Below are 26,366 nucleotides of genomic sequence, written 5' to 3' on the forward strand. Positions count from 1 at the left end.
AGGACTTGCATATTACATAAGCGATTTACAAGCAGTGTCATACGAGAATAAAACACTCTGGGAATACTACGAACATGAGGGCATACCTCAAATGCCACCATCCAGAAATAGCGTTAACCCCTTATGGCTAAGCTAACGCTAAACCTGCTCCACCGAAAAATCAACTAACACTGGACACAGCTTACAAAACTACCAACCAACTCTAAGAAAGCTAAGAAAATAACACACAACTTCACCTACTTCATGTCCATACAGCGTTGTCGAAAACGAAGGCTTTCACGAACACTGCAGACCCCCTGCACAATGCAGCACAGGTGATTGTGGTTGTAACAGACAACGCTTGTAACATGGGTGTTGCCATTCAGTTAGTGGGATACTTGCATGTGAAGTGTTTCGCTCACACGCTTACAATCTGCCAACAGTTCAGTTTGTGAGTTGTATGCAGAATTTCTGACAGGTTTTATGATGGTGAAGGTCAGTTTGCATCACATTTTTCCAGAGGTGGAAAGAGTACTAAAAATTTGTACTCAAGTACAAGTACTGTTACATTGCTTAAATTGTACTCAATTACAAGTAAAGGTACTGGTGTTTAAAAAATACTTAAGTAAAAGTACAAAGTACTCTTCTCAAAAACTACTCAGAGTATTAATTACTTTTAACCGATGGATGTTTTATTGCGTCGTCAATAGCAGGCATTTGATTCGATTCACCTGTCAATATCAAAAACAGCTCACCTTATACAGTGAAATTACTGCAATGATATGCCTATTATGAGGCAAGAGTGTAAACACATGGCACACACATGAATACATGGGGCTCACTGACTCCACAAGAGTCACAGCTTTCCAGTCAGCCCCAATTTATCCAACTGTAATACTGTTTAAGGACCCCAATATACAGGAATAATAAAATAGAATAGGCGAAATTACATAAATACCGCACGCCACATAAAGTGTGCCGCCACGGCTCGGTTGTCCAGGTACTACTGGGCAGTCATGACACCAACGAAAGAGGAAATTACTGGACCTGGAGTCGGACTTCTCTGTCGCCGGTAAGCCGTTATGTTGCGACGCGGAGCTCACGGGATTTGCGCGGAGCGCATGGACACTCACCCTTGGCTTCTTTGTCTCCAAATCTTCAGTCCATAAATTAGTCTCTACTCCACTGTGTAGCGGACATGGCAGCACACCGGTAAGGTAAGACAACACGTTTACATGTCGTTTTCTATATGTTCTCTGACATTTATCCTAACGATATGAGGCTGTCTTTGTGGAAAAAAAGCTTGTTTAGTGGACTAACTTTGCACTTTAAGGTTTCCCGGTCACTTACGTTTTAACAGGTCTGACGCTAACTATTATTTTTATGTCACTAGTCACTTGAAACAAATTTAGGACGATAGGAGACAGGTTGAAATAAACCGAAATTTCCCTGTAAGAGTAACAAAACATGGAGTTTTGTCATATACTAGGTCCATTATTTACGCCACATTTAGAGACCTATAGATTAAAGGAATACTTAATCCCCCAAATGACAATTTGTGTGTCAATTACTTATCCCATGTTTCATTGAATTCAGGAAGAAAACATTGTTTTTCTCGCATGACTCCACGGTAAACAAAGAACAATCTTGATGAACTGAAGTCATTGAGGTCCACCGTTAACAACAGCAAAATTACATCAAAACATCTGTTTACAAACTCCAACACAACTCGTGCAGTATAATCTAAGTCTCATTTTTCCAGTCTTATGCTGAGTGCTTCCCAAACATTTTTGCCAAAACCATAATTGAAAACACTTCTGCATAGGGGTGGGCAATATATTGACTATACTCAATGTATTGTGGCTTGTTCCACGTGGGATATATAAAATGACTAGCCTATATCATGAGTATAAATTGTGACATTAGTTTTTTAAGGCACTTGCATGACACGTCACACACACTACCCCGCCCCTTCCACACTACTCTCTCCTGGGCAATAGTGTGTGAGGCGAGGTGTGCGTTTTTGTTAGGGATGTCCCGTTCCGATATTCGGATCGGTATCGGCTGCCGATCAGACTGCATGGAAAAATGCCGATCCCAGAACTCCGATCCAGTTTTTCACGCAGACCGATCCAGGTTTTCCGGCAAGCCCAGCGCTCTGCGATTCAAGCAGTCCATTCCAGTGATCCGCTCCAGCTCTTACTATCAATCCACCAGGCCAGCATGCAGACGGCAGACACACACGGAGGGTAGGAAGAGTAGTGGTCAATTTAGTTAACTGACTATTTGTTTTCTGCTCTGGTTTTTTGAGAGTGATATTTTTATTTGGTTTACACTCTTACTGTTTAAGTAAAGAGCACTGATGGCATTGTTTTGGGCACAATTAGTGAAATTGAAGCCATGGATGGACTATTGCTTGTTTAAACAGTTGTACAACATTGTGTGTGGTTTTTTGTCCCCTCTGTTGGTCCCAGGAAACAGCAACACCAGGCTGGCACTGACACTACTAAAATATCTGAAAAGGAAAGGCTGCATTGTTTGTTAAATGTCAACAATGTTTTGTGGTGTTAATCTATTTTTTATTTATTAGGGGGCCAAAGCACGAGTGTGTGGAGTCTTGCTGCTATTTTAATTTTAATGTTAGACATTTTAAAGATTTCTTGTGTTGATTTATTTTCTATTTATTAAGGGGCCAAAGCAGCCAAAGGAAACCAGCTATATTTTTTATTTAATGTTAATGTTCAAGTTTAAAGTTTGTTTATTTAACTCTGTTAACAATAAACAGGTCAGTTTCTCATACCAACTGTTGTGGATCATTCTAACTAACCCGATTAAGTAGTTGTTCTTGTTAGAGTAATATCGCTTGATCAAACCTTTTCTAACATGACTGACAACAAAATAAGTGAATATGTATAATACGCGCTTGGATCGGATCGGTGTCGGTATTGGCCAGAACTCAAGGCTGTAATATCGGTATCGGATCGGAAGTGAAAAAGCTGGATTGGGATATCCCTAGTTTTTGTATCGGCAGGACTCCAGACCGCAACCATTTAGATGCATTTTGAAACCATGGAGCACCAGTGTGACCTGCAAATATTATTAATATATGAACTGGAGAGCTTTTAGTTGGTTTCCTGCTCAGTGTGAATAAATCATCATGTTTAAAAGCACTGCGGTAACAGTTTAACTTTCGGCTAACTGCTAATAACTATTTGTTGACCGGATGAGTCAAGTTCACAGCAAAAAACATCAACACCTCCTGCCTGGACAAGCTGGATACTTCAAAATAAAAGCACCAGTGGTTCTACCTTGATTTATCTAATTATGACAGTACTATATTATAACAGCACTTTCTTTAAATTTCTTATAACAGTACTTTATTAAACTTTGTTGTAACAGTATTTTAGCAGTACTTTATGTACAAAACGTGGGATTGGAAGATTGTTGAACATACCACTTAACAGACAAATGAAAGATGCTACTTTATTGCATTATGGGAAATGTAGCATCCAGTACATTCGGAGTTTGACCTTTACTAGGGATTAAAAGTCAGGATTGCTTAGCCTCTCCTGCTTTAATTTTGATTGTTTTTAAAATTTGTTTCCCAACTTCATGAACATGCAACACAAGATCTTGGATTACCCTTTAGAAGCATTAAATTCAGTACTGGAGGGGCCATGATGGCTTGCTAGGTCTTAGGTTAACAAGATGAAATTTATACCTTATGCTATCTCTTATTGCATTTTACTCACTGTAACTTGCACCAGTGGTGGATAACAATGCCAGTGTTCAAGTCACACTGAACCTCTGGAATAAAAAAAGTTATTATTTAACTGTTTTGCTGATCACTATAAAACTTAAATGCTTCATTTATTATTTGAGTTATTTCACAATTGGAAATGCTTAATTGGCTGCAGGCTCCAGTATGTGCTGCTCTTTGTATTTTCTTACTGTATATTAAATGGCTTTGGAAGAAGAAGAAGTTTATACTGTATAACATCACCTTAGGCTATGCAACATTTTAATTGTTATTTTTGTTGGGGTTTGCTTAAGGTAGGTTGGTTATTGATTATTAATTACCAATAATTGTAATCAATTAAGAAAATAAATTATTAATGTAAATTAATAATTCCGGGGCACCACCCTAGATTCAGGGATCAATGACCAACCAGTATTTAGTCAAAAAGGGGAAAATCCTCATCTCAGTTTATATGTGAATATTTACAATCACATAATCTAGAAGGCGTGAACTCGAGCACTGACCATCACAGCCAGCTGTTGATACAATAAACAATGCACAAATTATCACAGAGGACTGCTCTAGTAAAGTCACAAATGTTTATTAAATTATTAACAATTAAACAATCAAGCTTTTGCCCGTAGTTTTTCGACTAACGGAAGTGCAGGGGCCTCGGGGATCACTCACCCCCTTCACTTCCGGCAGTGCCCCCAGTGTTACACTCCTACCTGCAAATCGAACCAAACGGTGGTAAAAACGTTGCTGCTAATGCCCTTTTTTTCCTGTCGTGAGGAGTGAAAGGTGTGCTGGTGGATGCACAACGGTTGTAAGTTGTGCTGTTGTCCATGTTTTTCACGTTGACGAGACGGCGTTTTGGATGGAGCAGTCACCATGGACGCGGAGCTTGCTGTTTCTGTAGGTACACATTTCCGGGGGACACCTGTACGTCTCGGGCCCGCCCCCTCCATTGTGATTGGCTAAAGCGCAGTATCGTTCAACCTCAAAACTCCCCCCAAAAAAACCTTTAACGGGGGAAAAAAACGGTAGATTAAACAGGCAGTTACATCGAAATTTCGCCTCTGGGCAAGCATGTCATCATTGAAATGGATCATATAATGTTGTGGTGGTGACTTTAAAACTTCAGCATAGAGGATTTTTATTGCAACTTTTGTTTCTGTCTGGTTTCTGTTACCTTACCTTCAAAATTACCGCTGGCTTACCAGAGCCTCTCCCACTCTGTGCTCTGTGTCTCAATGTGACATGATGTGAAAGCATGCACAGGCGTCAGTGTTGACTGGCTATCACTTGTGCCGTGTAACCAATCAGAGGGGGTTGTAGGCAGGACATTGTTACAAAGCCCAGTGCAGTGGGGACTGCAGGCAGGGAAGGAGACGTCTGTATCAGAGCCAAAGGAGGGAGTTTTAAAATACATTTATTTGATTGGTTATCGATGAAAAAACGTCCGATGCCGATTATGGTAAACAGTAGGTTGTTATCGATGAAAAAACGTCCGATGCCGATTATGGTAAACAGTAGGTTGTGTTTACTCGCACACTAAATCATTTTCCCGGTTCGCACATATATATATTTTTAGGGGCCAATGCGAGTGAAATGCTCGCCGGACAGAAATTTCGCCACGCCGGAAATCCAGTGCCGGAGAACTTTAACCCCTGTAGCAGACGTGAAACATGTCACCATGTACTGATAAGCATGAGGCAAGAGATTAGAGCCAAACAATGGGTCATAGAACCGCTGGCCGGTACGAACTAACAGCGGGTTATCCACCAAATGAAAACAATAAATTTGCTCTGGTGAGCACAAACAGCAATCAATGATCAGACCATCAAAAAGGACATGGCAGTCTTTAAAGTTCACAGTCACAGTTTAGATTACACGCTAAGTATAAAGTCTCTGCCCAGACTAAAGCTCTCTTACTTGGTTCGCTTAGCGCGATAAGCGCGCGTCCCGTCCACCTCGTTCCGTTGCTCTTAGATGAGTGCGCGGTAGTGATGCGCGGGCCTACCCGTTACCCGCGGGTCAGGTTGGGTCGGGTCAAGAAATGTTCACTTTATTGGTGGGGCGGGTGGGGCAGGTCATTAAAGATTAAATATGTTGGATATAGCCTACTTGTTAACAACACTGTTGTAGGTTAGATAAATGCGTGTTACGTAACGTAACCTGCGACCTGACATCACAAAAGCGCCAAGCAGCAGCCACAACAAACCAGAATCAATGAAGCGGTGAAGATGGAAGAAGCAGTGAGGGAAAGATTACGGTCGGGAGAGTACAGAGTTAAAAGAAAAAAAGGCCAAGCTGCTAAATCTCATGTTTGGGACAATTTCTGTGAGGTAGTTAGTGCAGCAGAGGACAGCAGCATTGGCTACGTGAAGTGCAATTCCTGTGATAAGCTATACAAGCATGAGAGCCACAAGACGGGTACATTAATAGCGGCGGGGAGGGGCGGGTTGTGAAAATAGATGCCGCTCTGCGGGCGGGATGGAGCGGGTCAAATTATTTCATAAATGTGGGACCCGCGGGTTGGAAAAAAACCCGACCCGCGCATCACTAGTGCGCGGGGATGAAAGGGGCTGTCCCCTGCGTGGCAGGAGAGGGATCAGCAGAGTCAACTTGTTTGAAGAAGCGGGCCCTCGGTGGTTCCGTCTTCTTCTGGTGAAAGGGTTTTCTCCAAACTCTGCAGATGTTGAGGAACAGCGGGGTTGCGCGGCATTCCTCTGGTTCTCCATGGAGTGTAACAACAAAAAGGAAAAGGTGTCTTTCCTCGTCCAGTGAGTCAAGAAAGCCTAGGTTGGTTAAATTCAAACGTTTGAAGTGCTCCCTAGTGGTAACTTGCGCACAGAAAGCCTTGGCTTCCTTCCAGCAGCTCGTCACACGGGGATTGCGGGAGGCGACGGTGCACGATGGCTCCACCTGGATCATGGCCGCTGTCGCCCAATAGGGAACAAGAGTTTGAATTTTGGAAGTGATTTACACCTTTGAGTTACTGGACCGATGGAGGCCTGGCGTGTTTCCTTTGTTCTCAGACTGGCTGGTATTGTGAAGGCCTCTCTAATCAATTATTAGAAAAACAATAAATTGCAGCCCTGACTGAGCGGCAGTCCATAATTTGGAAAACATTTTATTAATGGACAGTGCTGAATTGACAGCCTGTCTGAGTCTTGAGAGAGTTTTTGCCTCTTGGTACAAAGCCCACATGTTTACAGTGAGAATGTTCCTGTGATTCAGGATTAATTAAGCTAAATTGATTAAGAAAGCTTTAGGGAAAAATTAAAGTTACTTGGAATAAGTCCTCTGGAAGGACGACTAGTGAAATCATTTTAATTTCTCTAGCAGAAAGAGCTGGACTTCTAATGAATCATCATGCTGGGAGGAAACGGTGCTCCTGCTGTGATGAAAAGGATGACTTATAGAGATGGTTAAAACTCCATTGTTTTCTGCTGTGGCGGTAGTGCAGCAATTTCTAACCTCTGATTTCTGAGGCATATGGCCTGTGAGCGCAATAATTTAGTGATCCATAACAGTGACGTAAGCAGTAATTGTGAGCACATAAAAGTCAGCAGTTAGTAGTAACTTTAATTTCATACTCAATGTAGCATTTATTGAAGAGGTTTGTTTTTTGGCTGGACTGCAGCAGGGCAGGGCCATTCCTATCAACGCCAAAGTTACAACATTGTTTCCCCATTGGCTGATGCCCTTTGGAAATGAATGGGTGCTAATAGTCCTTAAATTGCCAGTAGACACAGAGAAACGTAATGAGGAGAAAGTGGAAATAAGATTTCGGAAAACAAACTGAGGTTTGGCGAATTGTGTTCCCAAACCCCTGGTAATTTCAGCAAGACTGCACTAATCAGAAGATCGGTGGTTCAGTCCCCGGCTCCTCCAGCCCGCATGTCGAAGTATCCTTGGGCAAGATACTGAACCCCAAATTGCTCCTGATGGCTGTTCCATCGGTTCCATTCAGTGCATGTGAATAGTTACTGAGTAGCAGGTGGCACCACATATGGTAGCCTCAGTCACCAGTGTGTGAATGTCTGTGTGAATGGGTGAATGTGACATGTAGTGTAAAAGCGCTTTGAGTGGTCAGAAGGCTAAAAAAGCGCTATACAAGTGCAGTCCATTACTTAACTTGTTAGGTATTAACTCTGGAACCATCTAAGAGTGTTGTTGGTCACCAGCATAGACTATAAAATAATGGATATAACTGCCATGACATTACCCAATAGTTTTTAGACTCCTATTTTGAAGCCTTCAGTTTCGTATTTCATCTGCCACCATCTTGGTTTTGTGTAGCCAGAGGTGACCATATTTGGGTGACAGGGTGGAGCTGTAGAAGAGTGAGGGGTGAATCTGACTGAGAAATCGAGGACGCTATCTGCAGACAGCCTGTCACTCAAAGCGGCCCTCTTTTCTGGCTAATGATGACGTTTTTGAAACAAACCTGGAAACACTGCAGTAGTTAGAAGGTACTTGACCTGGCTGGGCCCACCAGAGGCATTGGCTGTTCAGACCCGCTAATAGCAACAAAGGCTAATACAGATGAACAGTAATGTCTCTGGTAATATCCTACATATTCATGAATTCATGTGTATTTTATGAACCTAAAAATATAAGGTTATTGGTTATTCCTTGGGGAACTCCGTGCTGCTGACACTGCTGGCACACCATGCTTCACAGAGCTGGGGATGAGAGCAGACGGACGGGCGGGCAGGTGTCAGATCTGTGCAGAGCACCAGAACAAAAAAAACGACACCTCATCCACAGTATGATAATCACATCTGTAACCAAAGATTCACTCTCAGTGGCTTCTGTGACATGAGAAATACTTTCAAAATGCTAATGTTTAAAAATGCAAAATACAAAAACGCTCTGTGACACCATCATCCACCATGAGGCATGAGGAAAACAGGTAAACAGGTAACAAAAATATAAAAAAAGGCAAAAATACAGGCCAGTAGTCCCACCTCCTGGAAAAGTTACACTACGCTATTGTTGAATAGGCAGATTCAGTCTAATATGAAGATACAGAGTGCTGCAGTATCTATGCCAACTGTTACTATCCTGAAATGATGAGTGAATAAAGTCTGATGAAGCTTCTTTTTATATGTGCTAAAAAAAATTTGAAGCTTCAAACGCAGCGAACACAGCAACATCTGGTGATCTGTAAAATTTACCAGCTATACAGAGTGGGTTGTATCTTAAAATAGAGAAAATGGTTACCAATATGCAAGCAGCAACTTGCTGAAAAATGAAGCCAATGCTCAAGTGCCAAAAACTGCAGTTCCTTGAATGTCTACTTGAGGCTGGCTCTAAGAGTGAGTCAATCCCCATTGACCCCCATATTAAAATGGCCAACTTTACAGCAGAAATATAAATGATTACAGCCTGGTGCAAAAACAGTTTTGGTCTCTATAGCTAATTTCAACATTCATTCAACTGTACAGGGGTGAAGTTTTATATAACTCACCTGTTACATTTCATGAAGGTTAAAAGTTTAGCATAATTAAGGTCAGGCCACACCGAGCAACAGGCTGTCTGCTGATAGTGTCGTCAGCCAGATCCACCAAAGCGTTCTCACTCTGAGGTCGTTGAATACCGACACTTGTTTAGTGACTTCCTGCATTAGACACCAACGACAAAGACATCCTTTCACGTTGGTCACTATTATTAGACGAGTAGACGACAGTTTAAGCCCAAATCTACTTTCTGCCCATTGGTTCAAAACGCTGCATTAAATACATTTGCCAAAAAGGTGAATTTTGATGTTGACAATTTATTTAAGAACCAGAGGGTTCACAAACTAAGCAATCTCTCCCACAAAGAAAAGATAGCATTGGAAACACTAGCAAAAGATGATGACATAGTCATTAAAAAGGCAGATAAGGGGGGTGCTATTGTTGTGCGGGGCAGAAATATGTATGTAAAAGAGGCATTTCGTCAACTAAATAACACAGAGTTTTATCAACCCCTGACCTACAATCCAACAGAGTCACTCAAACAGGAATTGGGAAGAATACTATTTGAGGCAAAGGACAAGGGGTGGATATCTGAGCCTGAATTTAAATTTCTGTGGAACGAAACTCCAAAAATGGCATCATTCTATTTGCTACCTAAGATACATAAATGTGTTGACAACCCACCAGGCAGACCTGTGATCTTCATTCATTCATTCATCTTCTAACCGCTTCATCCTCGTGAGGGTCGCGGGGGGGCTGGAGCCTATCCCAGCTGACATCGGGCGAGAGGCAGGGTACACCCTGGACAGGTCGCCAGACTATCGCAGGGCTGACACATAGAGACAAACAACCATTCATGCTCACATTCACACCTATGGACAATTTAGAGTCATCAATTAACCTAGTCCCCAATCTGCATGTCTCGGAGAGAACCCACGCAGACACGGGGAGAACATGCAAACTCCGCACAGAAGGGCTCCCACACCCGGGATCGAACCGGCAACCCTCTTGCTGTGAGGCGACAGTGCTAACCACCACACCACCGTGCCGCCCGACCTGTGATCTCAGGAAATGAAAGCCTGACTGAACCAGTATCTAAGTACATTGACTATTTCATCAAACCTTTTTTACCTTCTCTCCCTGCATATATACAAGATACAGCTGATGTTTTGAACAAGATCAAAGAACTGCAAAATATAGGCCCTGAATCTTTTCTTGTCACAATGGATGTGGAAGCATTGTATACGAACATTGAACACCATCAGGGTTTTGAAGCACTCACACATTTTTTAAAGTTGCGACCTGCATCTGAAATGCCACCCACTGACTTTTTACTTTAATTGACAGAATGGACCTTAACTAACAACATCTTCATTTTCCAGGACAAGATCTTTAAACAGATAAAAGGGTGTGCGATGGGGGCATGTTATAGCCCGTCTTATGCAGGCTTGTTCTTGGGCAAATGGGAAGAAGATTTTGTCTTTAATTGTGAAATGAATATGTTTTTGAAGTACATTGTTTGGTGGGGACACTATATTGATGATGTCTGTTTGATTTGGTCAGGATCAGAAACAGAGTTAAAAGAATTCCATACATTTTTGAACAGTATTAACTCAAACATTAAGCTGTCTTTGGAATACAGTAAATATTTTATTAACTTTCTTGACCTTACCATCTCTAAAGATGATCAAGGATCTCTACATACCTCTGTGTACAGGAAACCAACTGACAGAAACACCACTCTACATGCCAGAAATTTCCATCCAAATTGGCTCAAAGAGAATGTACCATATGGACAGTTCCAAAGAGTAAGGAGAATGTGTGACCAAGACGAGGTTTTTGAAAGTGAATCTAAAGAAATGATATCAAGGTTTGTGGAACGGGGGTATAAAAACACCACTCTCCAAAAGGCCTATACTAGAGCTAAACACACTGATAGGTCATCACTACTGAAAAGAAAGACTAATAAACAGACAAAAGACAGACCAGTATTTGTCACTATGTACAGTACAGAGGCTGAACAAATTAAGCAAATCATAAAAAAGAATTGGGGTATCATTGAGAGTGATGATCTTCTGAGCCAGGTTTTTCCTGAACCACCTTTGGTAAGTTTTAGAAGATGCCCTACCCTGCGAGACAAACTGGTCCACAGCTACCTCAAACCAGATTGCCAACAAACATGGTTATGCACTAGGCCTAGTGGTTGTTACAAATGCCACCACTGTAATCACTGTGCTAATGTAATGCAAACCAAAACATTTCAGGATGTTGTATCCCAAAAACAACTCACCATTAACCAATTTGTAAACTGTAAAACCTCATTTGTCATTTATAGATTGGAATGCCCTATGTGCAAAGTTTTCTATGTAGGAAGAACTAAACGACGCTTACAAGACAGACTGGCTGAACACAAATATGCAATCCGCACAGGCAACATAAACTATCCCATGGCAAGACACTATATGGAACATCATAACAGTGACCCATCCACCTTACAGGCTTGTGGGATTGATCATATTCCACCGTCCTTGAGGAAAGGGGATAGACAGAGACCGTTAAATCAGAGGGAAACCTTTTGGATTTATAAACTACAGGCCACTAAATATCCAGGCCTGAATGAGGATCTTGACTTTAGTGCGTTTATTTGATTGTCTGTACATGACTTGAGTGTTTTCATTTGATTGTCTGTTTAATGTTGTTTGAGTTTACTCTCTGCATGGTTTATTTTTTAACCTGACTGTAATGTGTTTTGCATGTTGACCTTCTATATTCATGTTTGACCTTCTTGAGAATTGTATGATACTTATCTCTGACTGTGTTGTAAGGATGACATCTGCTGGATGCTTTTATGTAATGGCAATTGTCACCTGACCAGCACTCTTGCCAGGTGGAGGTTTCTGATAGGTGGACTTATGCTTTAAGAAACTCTCCTTCCTGTTGAGAACTGTTTGACTCCCTGATGAAGGCTTAATTGCCGAAACGCGTCGGAGTTTCTTTTTAAAGGGAAATGTTACCAAGCCATTAAAATAAAGGCTTTTTAACTTTGTTCGACTGAGAGTGCCTTGGAGTCTTCCTTGTTTTCTTGGTCACTGTTATTGTTCAATGCGGCAGGACAACAAAGAAAGTTAAGTCCAACTAGGGTGGGCGGGAGGGGTGGTGGATGTTTCCAACAACCACCGACTTACACCCGCAGGCCAGTGTTCGCTTCCCGTATGATTGTAAAACCAAATCTTGCTCTTTTGACATAAAACCAACCATGTGCATGTGTTGGCTAAACGTAGCCATGCGCGTTTGTTGTTGAAGGAAAAAAACATCAGTTAGCGGTTTGGTACCGACGTAGTGCATTTATTTTGAAAGAGACCATATGCAAACTGTACATTTCCTGTGAACCTTGAAGGTCTCATCAATATGTGACGAGGTCAGAGTGAGAATGTGTTGGATCTATCCCTCGCTCCTCCACAGCACTAGCGTCTCAACCAAACATGGTAACTTCTAGTTTCAAAACCACAAACCAATGGGTGTCGTCACGGTAGCTACGTCTATTATTTTATACAGTCTATGGCAATATGGCAGGATTGATATAGCATGTTTTTCTCATGGATAATCAAACACTGTTTATTGGTCCAGACTGGATAATCAAACTTTGAAGAAGGTAACTGATTACCAGTAGGGATGCACATTTTGAAAAAAATTTCTGACCGGCAACCGACACACATTAACCAATTAATATCCATTAACTGAGAAGACTAAAATGCGCTAGTGAGTGTCCGTGACCCATCAAAAAAGTATCGTTACAGCAAATGCTTTTTTTCCACAAGGGTTTATTTTTAAATATGCACATGAGAGCATAAAGAATAATATCTGAATATGAGGATTTTTTTTACATTGTCTCAAAGCTGCAGAGCTGCTGAAGTGTGAACGGAGTAAAAAAAAAAAAGGAGAGAAAAAAGGACTACGCTGCAGTAGCCTATACTGTGAACAGAATAAAACAGAGTTGCACATATTTAACTTAAATAATTATCAAATAGCCTAGATGCCTGACTTTCTAATAAAAAAACAGCATAACAAAACGAAAAAACACACTTTAAATCCTCCAGCGCCCAGCGCGCTGCATAGCATATAACGTCATTATAACATTTTGAAATATATAGCGGAGTGTCTCTCATGCATCAAAATATTAAACTTATACAAATAAATAACAACAGCCAGATTAACAAAACAAAAACACACTTTGAATCATGCAGTGCGCCCAGTGCGCTGCATAAGATAACATTTGAAATAAATAAAATAAATAGCGGAGTAGGCTCTCATGTAGCCTATCAAAAATATTTAAACTTAGGCCTATAGATAGGCTACAAATAGGATAAATAACAACAGCCAGATTAACAAAACAAAAACACTTTGAATCATAACTGTGCATAACTGGCATATAGCCTATAGCCATTGGAAGTCCTCATGTGTAACTTAAAAAATAACTTACACCGAAAATTTCTTAAAATAAAATAGCAAATGGTATAGCCTGCCTATATCTCCCGTGTATCATATATTTTATGACTTATTAAAATAAATAGCAACAGCCAACAGATTAGTAAAACTGAAACACACATGAATCCTCTCAGCGGCGGCGCTGTTAAAAAAAAAACAAAAAAAACTCGGCACAGATGTCCTGGGAACACAGAGGTAGCGCCTCGCTAGAGTGGCCAGCCTCGGGAAGCGCATTTGTTGAATTTTCCACCAATCAAGAGCATTAATATCCAGTGAGGGTAGATTGTCTCTCATAAAGGTGTCCACCTCTGCCTTTGGATCATCACCTTGTTTAGGGGTGCTGTAGTCATCTCCCAGGAGCAACATCATGGCACTGCCCGGGCGGCACCGGACTCCAGCCTGGGCAGCAGGCAACGCTGTCTTCGCGCCCTCACACGAAGCGCCACCTGTCTCATCCCCTCCACGAGCAGCACCAGCAACAGGCTCATCTTCAGTGGCTACTTCCATGGTAGCACAGATTTCCAGTAGTTTCCTTTTTGCTCGACTCATTTTTGCTGCGAATTGCTAAATATGGCGGACTGCAGGAGTCAGTAGTCTGCACGTGTGTTAATTGGTCAAAGTTTCTGTTATCAGTTAACGGTTAAACGGTTAATCATATGTATCCCTAATTACCAGTTCTCTTGATTAATCTGTTTCTTCACTGTAAAATATGAGATGTACAATTCAGAGAACTCAAATACCAGCAAAATCAGGGTCATCCCTATGTTTCCAGGGTTCTATGTTGCCCGGGTTCTATGTTCCCCACTTAACCCTGCAAAAAAGCTTCTATGTTCCCCGCTTACACAAAAAGGGTTCTATGTTTCCCGCTTGGTTGAGCGGGCAACATAGAACCCGGGAAACATAGAACCTTTTTTGTGTAAGCGGGGAACATAGAACCTTTTTTGCAGCGTTAAGTGGGGAACATAGAATCCTGGAAAAAATAGATACGCTCCCGCAAAATCAGCCTCTGTACTGTTTTCCTCACGGTGGCTCTGTGGTTGCCATGGTCACACAACAAGCTGCGATGCCAAGTTGAAAAAGTTGAACCATCATCAACTTTGACGGCAGTGGCAAATAGCTGTACGTGATGAGGTGAGCAGTAGCCGCTTTCTCTCTCCTTGCCCACCTGAACCCTCACCCCTGCAGAGCTACATCAAGGCAATTCACTTTCCTTGCTTCTGGAGACATAATTGGCTTGGGGGGGCGTTCAAGACCAACTTTGCTTTCTGAACTTCTGTATCCTCACTGAGACTTGTAAAAGACTGTTTTTCTGCTTGTGTTTGAGAGAGTCTGAAATGACAGCAAAGCAGCTGATTCCATTTCAACTTGAAAAGACATGACTTAAAATACTCTCTGCGGCTATCAGAATCTCAAAACTTTGAACTGAATTCATTAAATAAGCAAAGATAAACTCCCTCATTATCTTAGCAATGTTTGCTCCACTTACATAGTGGAGCAGTAAGTAAGTGACACATGTAATTAAAACCAGCAGTCGCTCCTCACTCAATAACCAACATCTCCATCAGTGTCTGCACACTGTGCTCCCCATGGAAAATCCCAAAAATTTTATTTTTTCTCAATAAATGCTAAAATGTTAAATGTTTGCAGAGGTAGCCTGTTGTGTGTTCAAGGCATTTTGAGACTTTTCCTCTAGTGCTTATTTTTTTCATTAGCAGGATGTACAATGCAATTTAAATACAACACCATATTGATTCTTGAGGAGACATTTGACTCATAGATATAAACAATGTGACATTTAGTAATTCTGTGTGTTCTTTTGGTTTTGTTTTGCCAAGTAAGTGTTGTTCAGTTTAAAGCCAACAGCACATCTCAGAGGCATACTTTAGCAGACATGATTACAAGCATTTGCTTCTGGTGAGTAAATTGTTCAAATATAACAAGGTATGGAAAAATCTAACAGCTGTCCTGCCTTCCTCTGCCTCTGAACTCTGTAACTAATAAGGGTGTGTGACTCAGTGTTTTATGGTTAGTAAGCTGTTGTCTTACTCTGAACGAAGCGGGGAGGGTTGTCGTTGACATCAGTGAGGGTGATGTTCACCACGGTGGTTCCAGTGAGCCCTCCTCTCTGTCCGGCCATATCTTTAGCTTCAATCACCACCTGATAGTGCTCCCTCTGCTCGCGGTCCATGTCACCAGGACCCAAAGCTGTCCGGATCACACCTGAACAACAATCATCATCATCATCATCATCATCATGTGCTTTTGTTTCAGTTCTGCATTTTTTCTTTGTCTTTGTCTTCATCTTCAGCCCCCTTTTACTAGACACCTCCATCATGCTAAACTTCATAGAACTATCAGAGAACTTGCTGTTTCCACTTAAAATGTATTTATTAAGGTGAGACTGAAGAGAACACAACTGACTTTCTCCACGAAAAAACAGTTGTGTTTGCTCTTGTTTCTTCTGTGGGTGGTTGAGAGGAGAACTTGCCAGGTGTCAAACTGATACTTTGTATTTTCCAATCATTACACAGCTTGTCACATATGTTCTGCAGATAAAATCTGTCATATCTCCAATGGTGGTTCAAATCATCTGATACGCAGGTAAAAAAAAAAAAAAAAAAAAAAAACTTGAATCATTTGATGCAGACACTTGTGAGGGCCAAAGCAGAACTGAAATTGGTCTTGTGAAGATGGATATAAATCTCATGTCATTCAGTACAGAGCTTGAGTCAGAGGAAGAACAGCAATGGCATTATCCGAAATTAACTTTTTTAATCACCGGCCAAGAGGGCTGGTAGATGAAAATATCCACGGACCAAGCATATTTTTTAGTAGTCAAAATAATAAATTGCATTTTTGTGTCACGTGTATATTTATTTCAGTACATTTCATTAAGATAATAAGCTGTTATGTTGAATACTATCTTGAAGTAGAGGCTGGCTGGCAAAAAAGCTAAATTATTTTAATATACCAGTGGTTCCCAATCTTTTTCCTTAAGGGACCCCTTTTCTATCATTGAGAAACAGAGGAGCCAAGACTAAGTTACATAATTTATGGATATTTGATATTATATTCAATGCATAACATTCACAGTACAGAACAACCAAACACAGTAACTGCAGGAAGTTTGTGGAAATGAATTTTGAGCAGATGTGTCCAAGTGTTCCCTACCACACCCTCATTGTCAGCCAGTCCCTGTGTTTCCCTTCTTTCACCCATGCCTGCCTACTCCAGCTGTGTCTTGTTCTTGTGATGAGTGAGTGAAGAGTGTGTATACGTATATACTTTGTATTTCTCTTTTTCCTTGGTCAGTTTGTCTGTATTTATGGTGTCTTTCCCTGGTCTGCTTTCCCTGCCTGTGTTTTGTGCCACTCTAACTTGTTTTCTTCGTTACTTTGAATTATGCCTGCCTGTTATGGATAAGTTTTACCAGCAGCATTAAGGCTAGCTTTTTGTTAAAAACCACCTGCCTGCTTGTTGTTGTGCATTTGGGTCCTCATTTGATCGGAAATGTTACAGGTCCCTTCTCTCCTCAGAGAAGTATGATAAAGATTTTGCAAAAGCCTTTATATTGTATTTATATGGAGTGATTTTCTTGTTCATGAGAAAATAGAGTGGTTAAGACCAAAATAGTGACGATTGCTCCTTTTCAGAGAATTTGGCTTTCCCCTGCCTGGCCTAACAGTGCTGCCTATGGCCATGTGTATATCTGTCCTAAAACCACCCTAAGCTTTTGTTTTCAAAGCCACCGAGTGGTCAGTGGTGTTCCTTGATGTTCTGACATAAAAATCGTAGCAAACTGTGGTTTCCGTGATGATTTATTTGACATTTTGTGTAATCCACTGGTTTTCTATAGGAAGCCTCATTGTCCGTTGGTTGTAATCCACCACCGGAGACGGAAAGGGGGTTGTTTACGACAAGGTTGTAGTCATTGTAGTCTTTTAACTCAGCAAAAGTGCCGGCTCGACAGTACTGTGTGCGGTCCTGGAGGAATAACGAGAATGAACGAAAAAGTTTTATAATAGGTTTAAACAACTGCACAATGGATTACTCGCTTGTAGACAACCTTCGCAGTACGATGCCTTTGAACACAATCCAGCCTTCTTCTTCTGCTTCTTTTCTGTGTCCCATTACATTGCAATGGTTTCCTGCCAGTTGGCGACACCCACGTAAAGGAGCATTATCGCCATCAAGTGGGCTGGAGTGTATAACGCTTCAGGGTCAAAAGAACGATCAAGCAGAAGTTTACACACAGGTGTGAGGCAGCTGAAAAAAATAGTTCCACAATTGAGATGAATAGCGAAAGCACGGATGGAAACTACAGTTTGCCATGATTTTTATGTCAAAACATCAATGAACACCACTGACCACTCGGTGAGTTTCATGGCTTTGAAAACGAACGTTTAGGGTGGTTTTAGGACAGATATACACATGGCCATAGGCAGCACTGTTAAGCCAGGCAGGGGAAAGCCAAATTCTCTGAAAATGAGCAATCGTCACTATTTTGGTCTTAGCCACTCTATTTTCTCATGAACAACCCAGAAATGGGGCTCAAAGTGCAAAATACCAGACTTCTCCTTTAACTGTTAGCTCGCTGTACATTGTAGCAGAGCTGTTATCAGTTACTGCTCATGCAAACAGAACATCCAGCTGCTGCGGCTGCTTCACTTTAAAAGCATTTCTTTTATAATATAATAAGACTGCTCTTTCTATCTCACCCTAGGAATAAAAGCAAGAAAAATATATTTCCGAAAACTTTAAACTCTTGCTTCAATCTACTTGTTGTTCTTCACATCTCACTTCCTGTCAGCATCGAGAGAACAGGGTTTAATATTGCTGCTTAATCCAGGCAAGCAGTCATCTGTCAGAAACAAACAGCTGAGCAGAGGCAGAGCAGAGCTGCACTCGGATTCCTCTCTCAGTACAGTTAGCCTTTCTTACACAGATATGGCGCTATAGGGCTGCTACTAAGTCTCTTCTTTATGCCATGTTTGCATTTTTACACAGATCATGCGGCCCAGTATGTGATTTTAGACAGCATGCCGGCATCATGTAAGAAAAGAGGTGTGACAGGTGTGACAGGCGTGACACATAACATACACACATCCTTTACCATCCCTGTTATATGATGGCTGATCTCGTCCTCTGCTCAGAGGGTAAGCAGCTCCTTGACCTCAATGTTTTCTCAGGTTGTGGACATTTTCACCTGCTGTTCTTTTTGAGTTAGCTTTTTTAAAATCTCCCACAGTGGGCCACATGCATAACACGTCGTCAAAACATCAAACCACTGAAAGGGAAATTGAGGTTCCAAAAAAGAAAAGAAAGAAAGGAAAGAAAAAGAAAGCAAACTGGCTTGTTTATGTTCTTCTGCATCATTATGTCTTGTGGTGCTGCGTCTGAATTCCTTTTGTTTTCTTACTAGAAATGATAACCATTCTCTACAACACAGTGGGATTTACAGGATGATTCTGTCAGACATACCTGTATTTGGGTCAACAGAGAAGTATGGGTGTCCCTGGCTGATGCTGTAGACCAGTTTGGCACTGCTCCCATACATGCTGTCATCAGCATCTGTAGCTGTCACCTGGATGACTGATGTACCTGAGAGACACATTGTCATGACTATCACTGACAGATATCACAACATCTGGGCTACCCTATGATGCTTAATGTACTTGGAAATAATATTAAAATAATTACAATTATATAGCCATGATAAAAAACTCTCTTCCTGCAATGACACAGTCCAGTCCAGGCTGTCCTTACCGATATCCGACCTCTCGGGTACGTTGCCAGTGTAAACTTCCTTGCTGAACTGAGGCTCATTATCGTTGATGTCGTGAAGTTTGACGGTGAACTCAGTCTCTGGCTCCAGCTTTTGACCTGTCCGCTTGTTGACCACTGTGGCTTTAAGGACATAAAAAGCCTTCTCCTCACGATCCAGGCGGCGAGTGGCGTGCAGGTCACCGTTACTCTCATCAATGACAAAGATGGAGCCAGCCCCCTCACCAGACAGGACATACTTGACTAAGCCATTGCCATGGTCCTGGTCCGATTGGAGCTGCAGATGTACACATACAAAGAGGAAAGGGACTAATTATCATCCTCTGAATGACATTTACACAACATACTTTAGTAAGTCATAGCTCAACAGCATTGTAACATCCAAAGACTCTGGTCCTAATCTAATCTGCTGCAGTCATTAGGAACCTTTGGTATTGCAGAAACAATGGAAACAAAGGGGTCAGGAACTCTTTTTTCCCCAGGCATCACTGGCTGTATATGAATTATTATCTTTAGCTCTGTAAATAAAGGAAACTGTGAAAATTGGCTTTATATCCATAATAAAAGGCACTGCTAGTACTAAACTAATGGAAGAAGTGGGCTGCATAACTGCCTTTAGAGACATAAAACAATAAGATATGTAAAAATGCAGGAAAAAATAAGTTTTTTTTATTTAAGATATTTTTTTGGGCCATTTTGCCTTTAATCGAGAGTTAAGGGTGTAGGGGGGGGGGGGGGGGGGGGAGTGACATGCAGCAAAGGGCCACAGGCTGGAGTCAAATCTGGGCCACAGCCACAGCCTTGTATATGGGGCGCCTGCTCTATCCACTAAGCCATCGACGCCCCGGAAAAAAACAAGTTTATAGAGATACAATATAATGTTCTTTATTTATTTGAAATTGACATTGGCCGCGTTTCCCAAATCCAGTTAAGAAGATCTTAGCGCTAAGAGCTCCCGTGAAATTTAAAAATTAATTAATTCAATTATTTAGTTGTAGTCTTGTTTTCGTCATGAAAATAGGTCATTAACAAATATTTATCATCTTAGTTTTTCATTAGAATTATTAGAACACGGGGCGTCGGTGGCTTAGTGGATAGAGCAGGCGCCCCATGTACAAGGCTGTTGCCGCAGGGGTCCGGGTTCGACTCCAGCCTGTGGCCATTTCCTGTATGTCACTCCCTCTCCCTCTCCCCCTTTCACACTTGTCTGTCCTGTCAATTAAAGGCTAAAATGCCCAAAACAGTATCTTTAAAAATTATTAGAACACACATACACACGAACGGCAGGGAATTAGTGTGGCAGTGCTGTGTGTAACTTATGTGCTGATTAAGTGGTGGGTGATCGATTTGCCTGACATTGATTGATTTAGTTTCAGCACCACGGTAGGGGGCAGCTCCTGTTAAGAGCTTCTTAAAGAGCGATCTTAAAAGCGATCCCAAGAAGGGCATTAAGAACTCATCTGGGAAACACTTATCTTAGCGACCCTTCTTAGCTAAAACGTTCTTAACTGTGCTCTTAAGCCTCAAGATCGATTTTAACTGGGAAACGCGGCCATTATCTATGTAGTTTGACTTCATTTACTGTTTTCATGTTAATTATGTGTGAATATTAGGACCAATGTTAGAAAAGGAAAATCTGAGATTTTTACTCTCATAATTTTATGATTTATGACTTTATAATCAAAATACTTAATAGTATTATGGGCCCCAACAACCCAATCACTGGAAAAAATGTTTCTGCAAACCACCGTTATGTTTGTATGTAATGTAGGTTATTATGTAGCTTTATTATGTAGCTGCAACCTTACGTTTCAACAATGCTGTGGTTAACCTGAGGTTAAGTTTAGGTACAAAAACCACTTGCTTATGGTTAGGATAAAATCATGTTTTAGCTTAAAACAACCACTTTTCGTGACACAATCATCGCTGGGAAAACAAACTAGAGTTGCTAAAAACACCCAAATTTTGGGGCTGAAAAAGTGTCTCACCCAAGTGTCACGCAATGTTTCATGCCCTCCACCTCCAGATGACAAAGTCAGCTCATACACTTAGTCACTTTAGAAATGTTGATACGATACATATGAAACGTACAAACTTAACATATTTGTGATTTGCAGAGAATTACAATACCAATATTTTCTATGATGACTTGGGTGGTTGCCAACAAGCAGGGAGCTGTCCTCAGTTAAAAAATGAAAGCTTTTGTCATTTGTTCAAATGCCTTAATAGACCCAAGACCCTTTTCCTGACCATGACTGCGACCTTTTTAAAACAACAGCGGAAGCACAGTAACATTGTTATAGCCTCCAAATCCTCTTAGGGAGGTCAAAGTGGATAGTTGGACCAACAAAGATATGGGATGTGGATTTCTCAGTTGGTGTTGGATACGTTTAACCATGACCACAATCTTTTCCTAAAGGATAAATCTGATGACTTTCTGTATTTTTATGCCTCCACACTGGCGATAGCCATCGCCGGAGGCGTTATGATTTCAGGTTTTCGTCCATAGAGCCGTACGTTCAATCTTTCCCTCTCTCGTGAAAGCAATATCTTTAGAATGCCTTCAGGGAATTTCTTTCATTTGGCACAAACTTCCCTTTGGACTAAACAGTGAACTCACTCAATTTTAGTGGCCATAGGTCAAAGTACAAGGTCACTGTGACCTTGTTTTATTTTTGGGAGCACAATATCTCAAGAACATCTTGAGGGAATCTTATCAATGGATATCATAGATATAAACTGTAAGAGAAATTTGACAGGTGCGTTGAGACAGACACAATGCGGGGCAGTGATTCTAGTCTTACTCCGTCTGTGTGTGTGTGTGTGTGTGTCTGTTCCACGTTTTTCTCCTCACTGACTTGTTAATCCATGTGAAATTTGGCACAGTGGTAGAGGGTAATGGGAGGATGCGAATGAAGCAATATTACATCAGTTGACCAAAGGGGGAAGCTATAGCAACCGATTGAAATTGCAAACTTTGAATGTGCATATCTCATGCCCCGTATGTTGTAGAGACATGGAACTTTGCACAGAGATGCCTCTCCTCATGAGGAACAAATTTGCCTCAAGAACCCATAACTTCCGGTGATATAGATTTTCTGCCATTTTGAATTTTTTGAAAAACACTTAAAATCGATCTTTTGACCGATCTGCATGAAACTCGGTGAACATAATCTAGGGACCAATATCTAAAGTTCCCTCTTGGCAAAAGTTGGAAAACTTACTAAAACTGAGCTTCTATAAGGCAATGAATATTGCGGAGGGCGTGGCTCATCACATAAAGGTGTACATCATCTCAAGGGTTTCACCGATGACCACGCAACTTTGTAGGCATATGACCACACATAATCTGAGGGGACCCCTCCATTATTGACCGGATCAAACAAAATGGGGGCACTAGAGAGCTAATTTCTTATCTAGGCCTAACTGCCATATTGATTTTTACTAAACTTGGTAGATATGTAGAACAGGACGACTCAAGGTTACTGGAGAAATTTAACTCTAATTGGCAACTGGGTGGTGCTATAAACAACAGAAAAATGCTTAAAAATGGCTAAAATGCGACTGATCGCTGTGGCTCCCCCTGTGGCCGAATGTTTTTTACTTTTTCTAATATTTAGTATGACTAAGTCATGGTATGGTATGCTGTACATAATCACGGAAACTGTCAGTGTGTCATTCTGTCTGTCCCACATTTTTCTACTCATTGATGTGGCCAATCTATGTGAAACTGCACATAGGCATTGATGATTGGCATAGGTCGAAGGTGACAAAGCTAATTTTTCCAAAAATTACACTATTACTATAGTCTTTTACAAAGTCGCTTTTAGTTGAATTGTATGCATTCACCCCACGAGTTACTGCGCATGTGCGTAAGCAATCGTACTATCAAATTCACAAAAACTCTGTCTGAATACATTGCTCTTCTTAATGGGTTCAGTTGACTATTTACTATTTACTATTTACTTTATTTACTATCTCCAATTTCCTATGACCTGTATCCCAAACACACACCATGTGAAACTGTACGTGGGCAACTGTGCACTCAGTGGATATGGACTAGTTATTATTATCATCAAATCTTGTGCAGAGCCAAACCAACAATAAATGTATCCACTGGCATGTATTGTATGTGTATCTTCCTCTGTGCCACAGAGTGCTATTGTTGTTTAAAACACATCACTGCTGAAAATAGTCTGCCACAAATGCACTATTTCCTCCTGTTTTAGTAACATTTGATACAAGAACAGGGTTTGTAAGGCGTTTTTGAAAGTTTGTCTTTAGAATCCGCTTTTACGTCTGGAACTTCCTGTCTACAACAGGCTTGAGACACGCCCTCATTGAGGACTTGACTCAGATTCCGGAGTTACTCTCTTATCCTAAAGTCTCCTTATGGAATCTGATCCTGTTTGATTCGGCGGTGGGAACCTCTTGTGACCGCGCGCCTTTGCTGTTGTCGACCCCAGCAGGATTCGACCTTCCACATGGAAGACGAGTGCTCTAACCACTACACCAGTCTTTGATGGAAAATAGAATTGGGAGCCACAGACAGGGTAAGGTAGTTGTAAACTACTGAGCCCAACACATTGTTGCTTATAGTCTTTCCATGGGATCTGTTGACAATAACAGAATAGAATATCAACAGCCTTATCCTCTCACAGACAGGGGTGTCAGATTGGAAAGTGCTCAGCTTCTTAAACACTACCATGCACTGTATGCTACACTCTGCTACCCTGCTGTTTGATAGCATTCTACTTCCTCAGTGGGTTGAAATCAATCAATGCAATGAGCTGATGCATACATGTACAGTACCTCTGGACATTTTTAACTTTGTGGGCCAGTGAAGCACATGCAATTCTACATCTCTATTACAGTATAAGAACCAAAAAAGACATGGTTTTTAGCCCCATCAGGCTCACTCCACTCCATTTACATTATAATTCTCCAATATAGTTTCCTCTCTGTATGGAAAGAGCCTACTGATGATACATGGATGGAGGAAAAAGGAGACAGACAGGCCAGTGGATGATGGTGACAGGTTTATATAAGACAGAAGCAAAGAAGAATAAAGATGGAAACACAAAAGAAAGACCAAGAGTCAGCTCAAGACAGAGAAACAAAACAAGAATCTTCTGAAGGCAGAAAGTGCAGCTGCAAATGAAGAAAGAGCAGCAGAAAGCCAGAGTTTGTGTTGCGCCTGAAGGAGTAAAAATCTACCCGATCTGCTGTGAGATCTGCTGCTTTTACTCTGATACCTGCAACAGTAACCTGGCTCCTTCTCTCTTGCCTCTTGTCTTTGTCTGTATCTCTCGACCTCAAGTGGCTCAGTGTTCACCTTTCATCCCTTCATCCCAGCTTCACTCCTTCAGGCCAGGTGTTAGGGTGAAGCCTTTGATTATACTTGTATGTGTGTGTGTGTGTGTGTGTGTGTGTTTGTGTAAGCCATTATAGCTGCTGCTTTTTTGCAATACCTGTGGAAGGTGTGAGGTCAACTCAGCTCAACTCAACTTTTTCACTTTAAAAACAGCAACAGCCGAAACAAAGTGCTGTACATAAACATAAAAACTTAAGACATAAAACAAACAATTAAAAACAATAAAAACACTAAAACAATAAAATAAAATAAAATAAAGCAAAACAATAAAAAAAAATAAAGCAAGAGCAGAGTCTCATGCTGATTTGAAAGCCAAGGAATAAAAATGGGTTTTAAGATGAGTTTTAAAAATGGACAGTGAGGGGGCTTGTCTGATGTGCAAAGGTAGGTTGTTCCAAAGTTTGGGAGCAGCAACAGAAAAAGCTCTATCCCCTCTGAGCTTCCGCTTGGACCTCGGTACCTCCAGGAGCAGCTGATCAGCTGATCTGAGGCACCTAGCAGGAGTGTAAGACGGGGCGAGACCATGTAAAGATTTAAAAACAAATAAAAGAATCTTAAAATTAACTCTCAAGTGCACAGGCAGCCAGTGGAGGGAAGCCAGAATGGGAGTTATGTGCTCCCTCTTACGTGCTCCAGTTAAGAGACGAGCAGCAGCATTTTGAACCAACTGGAGACGTGCGAGGGAGGACTGGCTAACTCCAAAGGAAGGTGCATTACCGTTAGCCAGCCGAGACATAATGAAGGCTTAACTTTGCCAGCTGCCTAAGATGAAAAAAGCTGGTGTTGGGATTCACAGGACCACAGATGATTTATCATTTGGTAAAATCTAAACTGTACATTTAAAGGCTTTTTCCTCTGCATGCTCTTTGTTCTCCAAACAAAGACAGCTATGTGACACCCATCTCCACAGGAGCTCTCACCTCACACCTCACACCTCAGTGAAGCTCAAGTCCCAAAACTTGATTGGACAAGACCTTTACAGGGACATGTGACTCTGATGTCACAGGCATCTCTAGATCTGTGCTCCCTTCCACAGATCTCTCTCTTCTTGCTCTGGAGCTTCAACAGCTCACACCTCTCTCCGGCTGGGCCTGGAACAGCAGAGGCCCAGACCCTTGCTCCTTGCCCCAACCACTAAAGGGAGGGCAATTGATCACAGACTCTCTTGCAAACACAAGGGGCTCATTCATGAAAAGTGAGTAAATCTGTGTGTAGATTTGCACATAAAAGCCTACACTACTAAAAACCTACTCCGGATTCAGGAACGCCGCGGGAAACTCAGATTTGATCGTAAACATGTGTGTATGATCATGAATGCCAATCAAGTGACAGCGTGCTCTCGGTAATCAGCAATTAGCATAAATCCCTGCCCATGAATAGCCAATGACCACCATATAAGGCGGTGTAGGTGCATCCTGTCGACCTGTCAGTCATGGCGCAAACAAAGAAAGAGAAAGAAAGAAAAAAGAATTTTTCCGAAGCGGAGATCGAAATAATTTTGGGTGAAGTGGACTTAAGAAAAAACATTTTATTT

At 41.4% G+C, this 26,366-nt stretch overlaps 1 protein-coding gene across 2 annotated transcripts in view; it reads right to left on the reverse strand.

Moving 5' to 3' along the window:
* The window catches only part of LOC126408965 (cadherin-6-like), a 331,509-nt gene that overhangs the window by 128,561 nt on the left and 176,582 nt on the right, over window positions 1-26,366 (reverse strand). For both annotated transcript variants that reach the window (XM_050074787.1, XM_050074788.1), the window contains exons 3-5: window positions 19,441-19,735; window positions 19,156-19,275; window positions 15,721-15,894 (exon numbers count right to left, since the gene is read on the reverse strand). In XM_050074787.1, coding sequence (XP_049930744.1) covers window positions 15,721-15,894; window positions 19,156-19,275; window positions 19,441-19,735 — 589 coding nt within the window. The remainder of the gene's footprint in view (window positions 1-15,720; window positions 15,895-19,155; window positions 19,276-19,440; window positions 19,736-26,366) is intronic.

Source organism: Epinephelus moara, chromosome 21, assembly GCF_006386435.1.
Source record: "Epinephelus moara isolate mb chromosome 21, YSFRI_EMoa_1.0, whole genome shotgun sequence".
Classification (NCBI taxonomy): domain Eukaryota; kingdom Metazoa; phylum Chordata; class Actinopteri; order Perciformes; family Serranidae; genus Epinephelus; species Epinephelus moara.